This window comes from Mauremys mutica, chromosome 2 (assembly GCF_020497125.1).
Source record: "Mauremys mutica isolate MM-2020 ecotype Southern chromosome 2, ASM2049712v1, whole genome shotgun sequence".
Lineage (NCBI taxonomy): Eukaryota > Metazoa > Chordata > Testudines > Geoemydidae > Mauremys > Mauremys mutica.
In genome coordinates this window covers 295211423-295226607 of record NC_059073.1, presented here as the reverse complement: position 1 = coordinate 295226607, position 15185 = coordinate 295211423, and the positions used below count along the sequence as shown (strand labels likewise).

At 62.9% G+C, this 15185-nt stretch overlaps 1 protein-coding gene across 1 annotated transcript in view; it reads right to left on the bottom strand.

Annotated features, from left to right (window-relative positions):
- The window catches only part of LOC123363313 (SCO-spondin-like), a 153155-nt gene that overhangs the window by 120776 nt on the left and 17194 nt on the right, over window positions 1-15185 (bottom strand). The window contains exons 13-20 of the mRNA XM_045004174.1: window positions 13405-13531; window positions 9835-10007; window positions 9251-9472; window positions 8718-8883; window positions 6934-7183; window positions 2967-3147; window positions 1875-1969; window positions 323-579 (exon numbers count right to left, since the gene is read on the bottom strand). Of these exons, the coding sequence (XP_044860109.1) occupies window positions 323-579; window positions 1875-1969; window positions 2967-3147; window positions 6934-7183; window positions 8718-8883; window positions 9251-9472; window positions 9835-10007; window positions 13405-13531 (1471 nt within the window). The remainder of the gene's footprint in view (window positions 1-322; window positions 580-1874; window positions 1970-2966; window positions 3148-6933; window positions 7184-8717; window positions 8884-9250; window positions 9473-9834; window positions 10008-13404; window positions 13532-15185) is intronic.

Below are 15185 nucleotides of genomic sequence, written 5' to 3'. Positions count from 1 at the left end.
CCCCCAGGGGACGCCAGCCCCCCACCTCTCAGCAGGTGCACCACGGTGTTCCCGATCCCCCCCCCCACGGGGCGCCGGCCCCCCACCTCTCAGCAGGTGCACGACGGTGTTCCCGATCCCCCCACACGGGGCGCCAGCCCCCCACCTCTCAGCAGGTGCACCACGGTGTTCCCGTTCCCCCCCCCAGGGGGCGCCAGCCCCCCACCTCTCAGCAGGTGCACCACGGTGTTCCCGATCCCCCCCAGGGGGCGCCAGCCCCCCACCTCTCAGCAGGTGCACGACGGTTTTCCCGATCCCCCCACACGGGGCACCGGCCCCCCACCTCTCAGCAGGTGCACCACGGTGTTCCCGATCACCACCACCACCGACTTGGTGCAGGTGACGCCGCTGGTGCCGCAGGGCACGTTCTCGGAGGTGACGGTGAAGAGGCCGCTGCCCTCACGTGCCAGGACATACTCGCAGTCCCCCAGGAAGGAGAAGGCCCGCCCGTCGAAGGTGATGTAGTGCGGGTCTCCTGTGGCCACGCAGGTCCCTGCGCAGTGGTGGCTGCTGCACTGCCAGCGACGGCTCCGGCACACGCTGCACAGCAAGGGAAAGGGGTGTCGGGACTCAGCCACTCTGCAGACCTGGGCACTGCCAGCACCACGGGCACCGCCAGTCCCCCCAGCCCTAGGCACCCCCAGCACCGCCAGTCCTGCCAGCACCCTGTGACAAAGTGGGAATGTTCTTAATGTTTTCTCTGAATACTGTGTGGGTGCCTCAGTTTCCCCTATGATTTCTTAAGTATCTAGGTCAGGGGTTCTCAAACTGGGGGTCGGGATCCCTCAGGGGATCATGAGGTTATTATATGGGGGTCATGAGCTGTCAGCCTCCAACCCAAACCTCGCTTTGCATCCAGTATTTATAATGGTGTTAAATACATAAACAAGTGTTTCTAATGTATGGTGGGGGAGTCACACTCAGAGGCTTCCTATGTGAAAGGGGTCCCCAGTACAAAAGTTTGAGAACCCCTGGTCTAGGTGGTGGGATCAGGGGGTGTGATTGTCGCAGAGCCCGAGAGGGCAGGGGTGATGGTGCCTGCACAGAGAATGGCGACACCCTGTCTGCTGGCAATTAATGGCCTGGGGCCCTCCCCTGCAAGGTGTCAACTGAAGGTTGGAGAACAAAGGAATCAGGTGACTTCCTGGCCCGGGAAAGAGACAAAGGCCAGAGGGGAGGGGCTGGAGAATTTCAGTTTGGAGCTGGCTGGGGATGAGGAGTGAAGGGCAGACGTGAGGGTCTGGCTCACTGCCCCCAGAATGGACCCGGCCGAGGGGTCCGGTTCGCGGTACCTACAAGCTCTGTTTTAGCCCCTGTTCCTGTCATCGAATAAACCTCTGTGTCCCTGGCTGGCTGAGAGTCACGTCTGACTGCGCAGTGGGGGGGCAGGACCCTGTGGCCCCCCCAGGACCCCGCCTGGGCGACTCGCTGTGGGAAGCGCACGGAGGGGCAGAGGATGCTGAATGCTCCAAGGAGAGACCCAGGAGGTGAAGCTGTGGGAGCTGCTTGCCCTGCAGACAGGCTGCTCCGAGGGAGAGGAGGCTCCCCAGAGTCCTGCCTGGCTTGGTGGGGAGCAGTTCCAGAGCAGCGCCCGGGGACTCCGTGACACCCCCCCAGCCCCAGGCCTCACCAGCACCCCCAGCCCTGGGCCCTGCCAGCACCCCCAGCCCAAGGCACAGCTCCGGCATATCCCACTTGGCTCCTTAGCACTGCGCTGGCCCCAGCCCTGCCCTCCACACCAGCCCCACACCACCTCCCGCCCGCTCCACGTGGCAATCCCCGCTCAGGGCCGCAAGCCAGGAGAGGCTGGGCCAGCGGGTCCCTGGGCTCCTTACCAGGTGTTGCAGTCCTTGGCGATGGTGTCGTTGGGCTGGAACAGCCTGCCGTTATGGGGGCAGGGACACTCGTCCGGGGAGACGCAGCGCTCGTTCTGGGAGGAGGAAGGGGAGCGTGAGAATGGCCCCGAGGCCCCAGAGCTCCCAGGAGACCAGGGCAGGGTGGGGGTGGCCCAGCTCACTCTGTGTTGGGCAGGTCTGCGAGGGGAAGGGGCTCCCCTGGCAGTGGGATCCAGCCCACCTCCTCTGCGGCTCGAGCCCAAGCAGGGGGTCAACCCAGGTGTCTGGAGGTGAAAGATCTCCCCTTCCCAGCGACTCCCCTGCCCAAGGGGCTCAGACTCTGCTTGGAGGGGCTGGGAATGCCCCCGGCTCTGCTTTGTCATGTTTCTGAACACCTATGTGTGCCTCAGTTTCCCCTGGGTGCTGCTCTGTTCCCAGGAGGGGAGGAGGGGTTGCTCTCAGGGCAGGCTGAGACAAGGGTGTGGGTGTCCCTAGCTGGCTGGGCCGGTCCCCATCTCTGTGGAGTTCCTGAGAAGACAGGGGCAAATCCAGTCGCGGGAAGCGGTCGGGGCTCTCACCCGCACTCTGACCAAGGAGGCTGCACAGACAGACAGACGGAGCCGGACCCGAGGGTTCCCCACAGCCGGGCTGGGCTCGGGGCTGGCCAGGACGGACCCTGCTTCACCCTTCACTGCCCCGGGCTGCCCGACGGGCCCCTAGGCCGGGCGCCAGCTAACGAGTGAACCCGGCTGTGCCCACGCTGGGAGCGTCCCTGCCGGGGCTGGGGGAGGGGCCCTGATCCCTGCGAGCGGCCGAGTCTCCCTCAGGGGCTGTCTCGGGGGACTCGCTGCCCGGAGCTCACGGGGCTGGGGGGGCTGCAGGCCCAGAGGGCCGTTCTAGGGGGCAGTGAGGCCGCGTGGCTCCCCCTGGAGGCAGAGCGGGACCCCCAGGGGGCTGGCCCAGTGAAGGGGCCTCCCAGAGACCGTCCCAAAGCTGGGGGTGCAGCCCCGAGCCTGGAGTCCGTGACTGCCCCCGTGCCCGGCGCACGGCTCCCAGGCCGGGGCAGAGCCCGGGGAGGGAACGGAGACTCACGAGAAAGACGGTGCCTGGCGGGCAGACGCAGCCGTCGGAGAGGCCCGGGCAGCTCAGGTTGCCCTCGGCAGTGGCGCAGGTGCGCAGGCAGGACCCGTGGGCGTAGACCAGCTCCCCGGGGCAGAAGGCGGCTTCGGGGCAGCTGTCGTCGGTGCAGTTCCAGAGCCCGTCCACGCAGACGCTGCAAGGCAGGGCCCCGGGTCAGGGGAACGCCACAGCGACCAGCCCGCCCGGAGACCCAAGGGAAGGGATCAAACCCTCCTCCTCGGACGGAGGCTTTAGGGGGAAGCTTTCCTCACCCCCGGCCCATCCCGGCCCACTGCGGGGTCCCTGCAGCTTCCCCGGACCCAGCTGGGACTGGCCCCGCTCGGCACAGGACACCGGGCTGATGTGCTCCGGCGGCTCCTACGTGAAAACCAGCTCTCTGCTCGTGCCCTCGCACGGCCCCGTGCACCCCCAGGTTCCCACCAGAGCGCGGCGGCCCCGGTCCCACAAGACTCAGCGCCGCTCTGGAACGGGGCACAGCCCCAGGCACTGGTTCAGGAGTGGGGCAGCCCACAAGTCCCGGCAATGCAGCCCTTGGGCACCTCTCAGCCGCTGGGGTCCCCCCGCCCTTCGCAGGCTCTACACAGTGTCACCGGAGCCCCTGGAGTCAGGGCAGCCCAGCCCCTGCCACGGGACCGGGGGGTCACCCTGCCTCCCGCGAGCCAGGCCAGGCCACCGGGCCCCCCTGCCCAGCGCTCCTGGGAGCCAGCCGGTCCTCTCCCCGGCCCAAAAGGGGCTGGGAGTCCCTAATGGCAGCCCAGCGCCCCTAGCACAGCACGGGGCAGCACCGACTGAGGGGACAGCGCCTCCCACTGAGCCCCCACCCCACAGCCCAGCCCCTCCCGCTGAGCCCCCACCCCGCAGCCCAGTGCCCCCCGCTGAGCCCCCACCCCACAGCCCAGAGCCTCCCGCTGAGCCCCCACCCCACAGCCCAGCCCCTCCCGCTGAGCCCCCACCCCGCAGCCCAGTGCCCCCCGCTGAGCCCCCACCCCACAGCCCTGGACCCCCCGCTGACCCCGCCCCGGCTCCCCACAGCCCAGCGCCTCCCGCTGAGCCCCCACCCCGCAGCCCAGCGCCCCCCGCTGAGCCCCCACCCTGCAGCCCCGCGCCCCCCGCTGAGCCCCCAGCGCAGAGGCCAGCCCCTCCCGCTGAGCCCCCACCCCTCAGCCCAGATCCGACCGCTGAGCCCCCACCCCACAGCCCAGAGCCCCCCGCTGAGCCCCCACCCCGCAGCCCAGGGCCCCAGCACAGCACGGGGCAGCACTGACTGAGGGGACAGCGCCTCCCACTGAGCCCCCACCCTGCAGCCCAGAGCCCCCTGCTGAGCCCCCACCCCACAGCCCAGAGCCCCCTGCTGAGCCCCCACCCCGCAGCCCAGAGCCCCCCGCTGAGCCCCCACCCCACAGCCCAGCACCCCCCGCTGAGCCCCCCCGGCTCCCCACAGCCAGCACCCCCCGCTGAGCCCCCACCCCGCAGCCCAGCGCCCCTAGCACAGCACAGGGCAGCACCGACTGAGGACAGCGCCTCCCGCTGAGCCCCCACCCCACAGCCCAGAGCCCCCCGCTGAGCCCCCACCCCACAGCCCAGAGCCCCCCGCTGAGCCCCCACCCCGCAGCCCAGCGCCCCTAGCACAGCATGGGGCAGCACTGACTGAGGGGACAGCGCCTCCCGCTGAGCCCCCACCCCACAGCCCAGCGCCCCCTGCTGAGCCCCCACCCCGCAGCCCAGAGCCCCCCGCTGAGCCCCCACCCCACAGCCCAGCGCCCCTAGCACAGCACGGGGCAGCATTGACTGAGGGGACAGCGCCTCCCGCTGAGCCCCCACCCCACTCCCTGCAGCCCAGCGCCCCCTGCTGAGCCCGCCCCGCTCCCCAGCACCTTCTGCTGCCTCCCACCCTGCTCCCCACAGCCCAGTGCCCCAAGCTGAGTCCCTGCCCTGCTCCCTGCAGCCCAGTGCCCCCTGCTGCCCCCAGCCCGCTCCCCCCACCGAGCCCCTGCCCCACTCCCCGCAGCCCCCTGCCAAGCCCCCACCCCGCTCCTCACAGCCCCTGCTGAGCCCCCGCCCCGCTCCTCGCAGCCCAGCACCACACTGGGGTCAGCACTGACTGAGGGGAGAGCGCCCCTCCCTGCAGCCCCCAGGAGATCTCCCACCCAAGTAGTGACCTGGTGAGATCCCAGGCATGTGCTGGCAGAAGGGCCCAGCCAGGCGGTTGCCAGGCTCCCTGGACTCCCCTGCCGGGGGTTGGGGTTCCCTGCTGAATGTGCACCCCCAGGCCAGGACCCTCCCAGAGCCTCCTGGCTCTCCGGAGCGTGGGGGACGGTCCGTGGCTGAGGCCACGCGCAGGGCGAGAGCCGGCGTCATGTGGCAGAGACATTCAATGAAATCAACCTATCCTGTGGTGCCATCAGAAACAGGCCATAGGGTGATTTCATCAGACATCTCCTACCACCACCTCACCCAGTCTGAGGGGAGAGACCAGGGCCCTCCCCGCTCCCAATCACAGCTCTCCTGCCCTCCTCTCCGCACACGGTCCATGGGGGCCATTCCTTCCTCCCCCCAGCTGGGGAGCACTGGCCCAGGGCATCCCTGCAGGCCTCTCTCTCAGCAACCTCTAACCCAGCTCGCAATGCCGCTAAGTCCTTGCCCTTTGCAGTATCCTGTGGCAGTGAGTTCCGCATGTGCACACGCTACGAATAGCCCGCAGGGGCCAGATTCTCCCACGGCAGGATACCAGCAGCTCCCGGGGACGTCAGCAGGAGTTACTCCTATCCTGAGGGGGAAGGATCGGGCCCCAGAGGCTCCTTGCAATAGCCGCTGCAGGCAGTTTGGGTTCCTCTCCCCCCACCCCTGAGCACCAGCGGCAGCCCTGCCCACAGGGGACCCATCTAGGGGCAGAGGGGAGGGCAGGCCCTTGGCCCAGCCTGCCTGTGCTCTCTCTGCTGGGGCAGTTCGAGCCTGCTGTGCTGGAGGGTTTTCACACAGGGACCACCAGCAGCAAGTTACACTCTGACCTGGCCCCGTGCCCCATTCCCCGCCCCCCTGAGCCAGGCAGTCCCTGCCCTGGGGCCGGGTGGGAGCCAGCGCCCCCTAGCGGGGACAGGCCCCGTGCCCCATTCCCCGCCCCCCTGAGCCAGCCAGTCCCTGCCCTGGGGCCGGGTGGGAGCCAGCGCCCCCTAGCGGGGACAGGCCCCGTGCCCCATTCCCTGCCCCCCTGAGCCAGCCAGTCCCTGCCCCCCTGAGCCAGTCAGTCCCTGCCCTGGGGCCGGGTGGGAGCCAGCGCCCCCTAGCGGGGACAGGCCCCGTGCCCCATTCCCTGCCCCCCTGAGCCAGCCAGTCCCTGCCCCCCTGAGCCAGCCAGTCCCTGCCCTGGGGCCGGGTGGGAACCAGCGCCCCCTAGCGGGGACAGGCCCCGTGCCCCATTCCCCGCCCCCCTGAGCCAGCCAGTCCCTGCCCTGGGGCCGGGTGGGAACCAGCGCCCCCTAGCGGGGACAGGCCCCGTGCCCCATTCCCTGCCCCCCTGAGCCAGCCAGTCCCTGCCCTGGGGCCGGGTGGGAACCAGCGCCCCCTATTGGGGAAAGGCCCCGTGCCCCATTCCCTGCCCCCCTGTGCGAGTCCCTGCCCTGGGACGGGATGGGAACCAGCGCCCCCTAGCGGGGACAGGCCCCGTGCCCCATTCCCCACCCCCCTGAGCCAGCCAGTCTCCATGTCCCGCTCTGGCTGGGTGCTGGCGGGACTGGGATGCTGGCAGCCGCAGAGCTCTCTCTCCCCTGGCACTAACTCGGTGGCGCAGAGCCACGGGCCATGCTGGGGAGCTGGGCCCACAGCCTGCCCCACCAGCTCGGCGGGAGGTGCTGGGGCAGGTGGCTCCGCGGTGCGACCCTCTCTGTGCCCAGCGCAGCAGGGAGGGGGCAGGGCTACGCACCAGGCATTGCAGCTCCTGTGGATCTTACTGCCGGGCGGGTAGGTCTCACCCCCGTGCTCGCAGGGGCACGTGCCCGGCGGGACGCACTGCCCGCTGTCGTCCAGCACCAGCCCCTCGGGGCAGTTACAGCCGGCCACGCACACGGCCAGGGCCTGGCAGGAGCTGCCCTCCCCCAGGCGCAGGTCGGCACAGCTCTTCCTGCAGGGGGCGCTGCACTCCTGGTAGACCTGCCCCCCGCTGCATGGCACCGCTGTGGGGAGAGGGAGAGGGGGGCAGGGGGCCTCAGTGCAGGCACCTCCGGCTTCCTCACAGAGAGACCTGCCCCGTTCCCCAACCCCAATCCTCCAGCGCCCATCCCCTGGCCATCCCCTCCCCCGCCCCTTCTCCAGTGCCCATCCCCTGCTCATCCCCTCCCCCGCTCCTTCTCCAGTGCCCATCCCCCGCTCATCCCTTCCCCCGCTCCTTCTCCAGTACCCATCCCCCGCTCCTTCTCCTGTGCCCATCCCCCGCTCATCCCCTCCCCCGCTCCTTCTCCAGTGCCCATCCCCCGCTCATCCCCTCCCCTGCCCCCTCTCCAGTGCCCATCCCCCGCTCATCCCCTCCCCCGCCCCTTCTCCAGTGCCCATCCCCCAGCCATCCCCTCCCCCACCTCTTCTCCAGTGCCCATCCCCCGCTCATCCCTTCCCCCACCCCTTCTCCAGTGCCCATCCCCCTCTCATCCCCTCCCCCCCCACTTCTCCAGTGCCCATCCCCCGCTCATCCCCTCCCCCTCCCCTTCTCCAGTGCCCATCCCCCGCTCATCCCCTCCCCCGCCCCTTCTCCAGTGCCCAACCCCCAGCCATCCACTCCCCCACCTCTTCTCCAGTGCCCATCCCCCCGCCATCCCCTCCCCCGCCCCTTCTCCAGTGCCCATCCCCCGCTCATCCCCTCCCCCGCCCCTTCTCCAGTGCCCATCCCCCGCTCCTTCTCCTGTGCCCATCCCCCGCTCATCCCCTCCCCCGCTCCTTCTCCAGTGCCCGTCCCCCGCTCATCCCCTCCCCTGCCCCTTCTCCAGTGCCCATCCCCCGCTCATCCCCTCCCCCGCCCCTTCTCCGGTTCCCGTCCCCCAGCCATCCCCTCCCCCACCTCTTCTCCAGTGCCCATCCCCCGCTCATGACTTCCCCCACCCCTTCTCCTGGGCCCATCCCCGGATCTCCCCTCCCCTGCCCCTTCTCCAGTGCCCATCCCCCGCTCATCCCCTCCCCCGCCCCTTCTCCAGTGCCCATCCCCTGCTCATCCCCTCCCCCGCCCCTTCTCCAGTGCCCATCCCCCGCTCATCCCCTCCCCCGCCCCTTCTCCAGTGCCCATCCCCCAGCCATCCCCTCCCCCACCCCTTCTCCAGTGCCCATCCCCCGCTCATCCCCTCCCCCGCCCCTTCTCCAGTGCCCATCCCCCGCTCATCCCCTCCCCCACCCCTTCTCCAGTGCCCATCCCCCGCTCATCCCCTCCCCGCCCCTTCTCCAGTGCCCATCCCCCGCTCATCCCCTCCCCCGCTCCTTCTCCAGCACCCATCCCCCCATCCATTCTCCAGTGCCCATTCCCTGCCCATCCCCTCCCCCGTCCCATTTCCAGCGCCCACCCCTGCCCATCCCCTCCCCGCCCCTTCTCCAGCACCCATCCCCCAGCTCTGTCTGTTCTCCAGTGCCAGCCCCCTGCCCACTCCCCATAACCCAGCCCCATCCTCCATCCTTGTTGCCCCGGCTAGGCTGCCCCACCAGTGGGGCCCAGCCTAGGCCGTCACCCACCGCAGAAGGTCTGGTTCCTCCAGGGCACCGGCGCCCCCTCCTGGGCACACTGCCTGGCGTAGGCGGCCAGGGCGCTGCACAGACAGTCCCCGCCGGCCGAGCAGCCGCACACGTCGTAGAGGCAGAGCTGGTAGTAGGGCTCCCGCTCCACCAGGTCGTGGCAGGGCTGTGGGACAGGGCAGGGGCTCGTCACCCAGGGGCTCGGAGCAGCCGCCCGGGCTCCAGGCCCTTCCATTGTGGGGGCCTCTGCTGGGAGCAGAGCACAAGGGGGCACTTGAGAAACCAGCCCCACAGGTGCATGGGCACATGGACAGCGCATGTGCGAACAGCCACACGTGGAGAGGGCCAGTCCTGTGACCGTCTGACATGCATGACACAGACATGGGGTGACCAGGGTCCCTCAGGGCAGACAGGCCCACACTCCTGCCAGAGGCACACGGCGAACGCTCCTGGATCCGCCCCTGTCCCCAGCACACACACACCCAGATACAGCGCCCGGCGCCGCGGTCTCAGGGGCTCCCCGGGGCGGGTACCTGGAAGGCCGAGCCGTGCAGGACGGCGCAGGCGGCCTCGGCGAACTCCCTGTGCTGGGCGTAGGTGCCGCAGGGGTCGAAGGCGAAGGAGCCGAGCGCGGGGCACTCGCTCGATGCCTGGAACTTGTTGGCGAAGGCGGCGATGCTGGACTCCACGTCCCCGGCGGGGGTGGTGAACTCGTCCTGCTGGTTCCAGTTGTAGGTGCCACACAGGCCTCGCACCTGCCAGGGGAGCGGGGTGAGGGTGCCAGCCCTGAGCCCCAAGGGGCTGGGGGCAGCCAGGGAGCTCACCCCCTCCCCACCGACTGGTGCCAGGCCTGCGGGGGGCTGTGGGGACTTGGACTCTTGCTGTGCCAGGCACAGGGCTAAGCCCCACCACCTCTCTCACACCGGGGTCTGCGATGCCGGTCACTAGAGACCGGGCACCGGCCACACGGGCCTGGGCGGCTCCGGGCCCCACTCCCGGTACTCAGAGCCGGCCATTCGGCCAACGCCCGCAGCTGGGCTCCTCTCCCCTCGAGCCGGGCGGGCAAAGCCCACAGCAAGGGCTCTCCCGGGGGGCACCAGGAGCGCGCTGGGCTCACCTTGCCGGCGAAGCCGGGCTGCAGGGTGATGTAGGCGGCGGGGAGCTCCAGTCCCCACAGCACGTGGGCCCCGAAGGCCTGGAGCAGCAGGAAGGAGGACGAGGCCCGTCGGATGCTCAGGTCAGCGCTGGCAAAGGGCAGGGCCACCTCCTGCCCGTTCACGGCCACGTCCCCTGCAGCAGGGAAGGGCCAGAGAGGAGATGGGAAAGGGAGAACTGGACAGAGAGAGAGGCCCCCGACCCCACTCCCTGACCCACCACCTGCCAGCTGGTCCCCCGCCCTGGGCAGATCAGAGCCAGCCCCAAGCCAGCCAGCCCCCCACCCTGGGGCCGGTGCCCCATTTCCTGCAATCCCATGATCCCTCCAGGCTGCCCATCTCTGCAAGCGGCTGCCAGCCTAGTGATTTCCCTACACCCCTCCTGAATTTTCCCAACCCCCCTCCTCCCCCAGTTTTGTGAACTAGTTACATGCCAACTTAGTGACTGCTTGGAGATCTGAATTGAAATTGAAACATTAATACAGACTTTAAATGCAGATACAGTGTCTGATAAAATCCGTGTATCTGAAAGTATCATCGATTTGAAAAGTCTGAACATAGACTAGCTTCCTTATCCAGCCGTGGTTTTCATGCCAGTGTCAGTGCATTCATTGCGGTGATGTTGGCCAACCTAATCATTTCAAATGATGATTTGTAAGCAAAGTCTAACTGAGCTCTCCCTGACAGCTAGTGATGAGCTGGGGGCTAAGGCTTCAGGGCCAGATTATATTTACATTCACACCTAATCTACCTAGGGATCCAGCACACAGAGCTGTGTTGCCCAAGTGATAGATTTTGGCTGGGGTTGGGTTACAAACCACTTGAATGTGGGGGTAAGGGGGGATGAAATGTTGTTCTTATTGTATGAGTAAAGGGCAGTAGAACTGTACTTAGCCTGTGATGATTTGAAGGCATCAAGAGAGAGGGTGGGGACCTGTCCCTCTCCACTGTTTAAAGACAGAGCTGATTAGGCTCCATAGAGAGTCTTTTGTTCTGTTAAGTGACCACTGCAGCTGAAATCACTGACAATCAGGTCTAAGTGCTTAGTCCTGTTGAGGGTACAGTGTTCCTGTGGAAGAGACGGCCCAGACTGCACTAGCAGCGAGGTTCCCGCACTGAGGGCTCAGCTGAAATCACTGAGAGCTGGTGGAACCTCAAGAGACCAACTCGCAGAGGTCACAGTGGTAGGTGACAGCAGAAGGTGACTGTGCAGGGCCATTGGCAACAGAGCGGTGGAGTGAACGGTGGCACAACGAACAGCCATGGCCAGAGTGAACTGTGCCTTTTTGTCCCCCACCTGGAAGGTGTACTCACGTGAAAGCACCTCTGAACTCTGAGTCTCCACTGACCAAGGACACCACCGGTGAGTGGAGTGCGGTGGAGGGAAAAGCGAGGGGCACGTTAAAGAAACATTTGTTTGCTGGACTATATTTTAGTCACTTTGCTCCAGAATGCTAGATTTGTGACTGGGAATGGAAACTTACATAAATATGTTTCCTAGTAAGCCAAGATTTTTAAAATGCAGTATTTGCCAAGGTTGTTATCTCACATTGTTGCTATCTTGGGAGGTCATTATGTTGGGGAGTTTCTGTACTAACCTTTTTTATTATAATTAATTTTTACATAAGAATGGTCATACTGGGTCAGACCCATGGTCCATCTAGCCCAGTATCCTGTCTCCCGACAGTGGCCAGTGCCAGGTGCCCCAGAGGGAGTGAACAGAGCAGGGAATCATCAAGTGACCCATTGTGACGAAGTGGGACTGTTCGCACTGGGGGCTGGGGACAGATCCTAAGTATCTAGCAGCACAAATGCCTGACACCCTGTCGCCTAGCAACTGATGGCCGGGCCCCTCCCTGCAGAGGTGCTGGCTAAAGGTGTAGGAGACAAAGGGGTCAGGTGACCTCCTAGCCCGGGAAACGGAGGAGAGAGGAGGGGCCGGAGAGGGCTGGGCAGACTGTTGTTGGCTGGGGAAACAAGGGAGCAGGGAGAAAGATCTCTGATCCCAGAGGGGGCCTGTAAGGCCCCCAAAATGGATCTAACCGGGGGGATCCGGTTATCTGTGCCTGCAAGACCTGTGTTGGACTGTGTTCCTGTCGTCTAAATAAACCTTCTGCTTTACTGGCTGGCTGAGAGTCCTGGTGAATCGGCAGGGCGCCTGGGGGTGCAGGGCCTGACTCCCCCACACTCCGTGACACCCATCCCCTGTCGCCCATTCCCAACTTCTGGCAAACAGGCTCGGGACACTCAGAGCATGCTGTTGCATCCCTCCCCATCCTGGCTAACAGCCACACATGGACCTGTTCTCCAGGAATTTAACTAGTTCTTTTTTTAATCCTGTTATAGTTTTGGTCTTCACAGCATCCCCTGGCAAAGAGTTCCACGGGTTGACTTTATGTTGTGTGAAGAAGAACTTCCTTTGGGTTTTTTTAAAACCTGCTGCCTATTAATTTCATTGGGTGACTGCTAGTTCTTGTGTTATGTGAAGGAGTAAATAACATTTCCTTATTCACTTTCTTCGCACCACTCAAGATTTTATAGACCTGTATCATATCCCCCCCTTAGTCATCTCTTTTCTAAGCTGAAAATTCCCAGTCATTTTAATTTCTCCTCCTGTTTCATACCCCTAATCATTTTAGTTGCCCATCTCTGAACCTTTTCCAATTCCAATACATCTTTTTTGGGATGGGGTGACCAGATCTACACACACTATTCAAGATGTGGGTGCACCATGGATTTATATAGAGGCAATATGATATTTTCTGTCTTATTATCTATCCCTTTCTTAATGATGCCCAACATTCTGTTTGCTTTTTTGACTTCCGCTGCACATTGAGTAGATGATTTCAGAGAACTATCCACAGTGACTCCCAGATCTCTTTCTGGAGTGGGAACAGCTAATTCAGACCCCATCATTATGTAGAGTTGAGATTGTTCTCCAATGTACATCACTTTGCATTTATCAACATTAAATTTCATCTGCCATTTTGTTGCCCAGTCACCCAGTTCTGAGAGATCCTTTGGTAGCTCTTCACAGTCTGCCTGGGACTTAACTACCTTGAGTAGTTTTGTAACATCTGCAAATTTTGCCACCTCACTGTTTACCCCTTTTTCCAGATTGTTTATGAATATTTTGAACAGCCCTGGGCCCAGTACTGACGCCACAGGGACTCCACTATTTACCTCTCTCCAGTCTGAACACTGACCATGAATTCCTACCCTTTGTTTCCCATCTTTTAACCAGTTACTGACCCATGAGAGAAGCTTCCCTCTTATCCCGCAATGGTTCACTTTTCAAAAGTCAATTTAAATTAAATATATATTTTTTTAATTTTATGTTTTTAGAAATCTAGACCTGTTATGTGCTTTGGTGTAACTTGCATTATCCTCATGTTAAATTTGCATTATCCTAACAGAACATTTACTTTACTCATCTCTCTTTTATATCTCATCAGCCCTGACACCCCCACCCCATTTCAATTCCTGGGCCAACCACTGCCAGCCGCTCCCCCCGCCGGCGAAGCCCGGCTGACCTGTGGTGCGGAGCCGGGCGGAGGTCCTGTGCGCCGTCACCGTCAGGGCCCGGAGGCAGCTCACGGCCCCTCTGCTCCCACACGCCACCTTCTCCGCCGTGATCAGCAGCTTCCAGTCCACAAAGTCCTGCCAGGCAACGGTCCCCCGACCTGTGAGGGCCGGAGACGCGGCCCCAGGGCGGCTCCCCAGCCCTACCCTGCCGTGCGCCCCTGGCCGAGGGGGACGGGACCTGCCCGCCGCTCTCGAGGGCCCTGCGCGGGCTGGGCTGTGGGCGTGGGGCTCTGCTCTGGTTTGTTACTGGAGGGGCTCTCTGGAGCTGCACCAACACTGAGTGGCCAGGCTCCGCATGCCATGGGCTTCCCTTCCTGCCCAGCACACCGGGCACTCCCTGCCCGGCCCCCCAGCCCCACGGCAGCTCCCAGGGCACCAGACCCCCCAGCAGCCTGGCCCCCCCAGCCCCACGGCAGCTCCCAGGCTCCAGATCCCCTGGCAGCCTGGCCCCCCAGCCCTACGGCAGCTCCCAGGGCTCCAGACCCCCCAGCAGCCTGGCCCCCCAGCCCCATGGCAGCTCCCAGGGCACCAGACCCCCCAGCAGCCTGGCCCCCCCAGCAGGGCCGTCCTTAGGATTTATGGTGCCCTAGGCGAGATTATTAAACTGGTGCCCCTGTGCCTAATCTGCTCTTAGCAACACAAATATAAGCATACAGTATTGGAAAACTTGCCACATTCACGTTATTAAAACCAGTTTAACTTAATTAAGCACACTGTAATGCTGATGCACTAGCACTAAAGAAGTAGCCCTATAGAAAAAGTTCTGATTTGACAGAATGATGCAAATAATATATTTTTTTTAATTTGTCAAAATGTTATTGGAAATTTATATGAAGAGGTATTGAAACAAAGATTTGTTTTTAATTAAAAGCAATCTTTCTGGCTTTTTTGGCTGCAAAATCAGTTTAATAAGCTGGGTTTCCAAACAGTGGGAAAATATAACCCTAGTTTTACTGCTAGGTAAAGCACAAAGTGACCAAAATGAAGTCAGCACAGAATCATCTCATCTAGATTAAGGTAACACAGAAATGTTACAGAAGTCCTATTGTGCCTTATTTTTGTTTGGAAAGACATTGGCACTAGCAGCACATTCACATGATAAAATACATGATAAATCACTGTCTCTAAAGTTCCATCAAAAACTGACATTTTCACAGCTCTAGCATGATCTGCTGTACAGATTCTTCACAAGGAAGTGTCCCTGGCCTTTTAAACTCATATTAACTATGTATTTACTTTATGAAAGTTGGAGAAAACATTGTGAAAATGTAAAACATTGGCTGCCCAACTTCTGGGCTGGCAAAAGCTATACTGACTCACAGGAAAAAAAAAAAAAAAGCAGGAGAATCTTAGTACAACATATGGTCAGTCTATACCAGGGGTCGGCAACCTTTCAGAAGTGGTGTGCCAAGTTCACTGTAATTTAAGGTTTCTCGTGCCAGTAACACATTTTAATGTTTGTAGAAGGTCTCTCTCTATGTCTATATTATATAAATAAACTATTGTTATTATCTGAGGTCCTGCTCAGGCCACTGCCAGCTGAGTAAATGAAACCCCAGACCGGCAGCGGGCTGAGCGGGACTGGTGACTGGAACCCTAGACAAGGATCCCAGGCCCTGCTCAGCCCGCTGCTGGTCTGGGGTTCTGACTACCAACTCCTGCCACCCAGGATCCCGGCCGCCAACCCCCCTCAGCCTGCTACCAGCCTGGGATTCTGCTCACCCAGGCT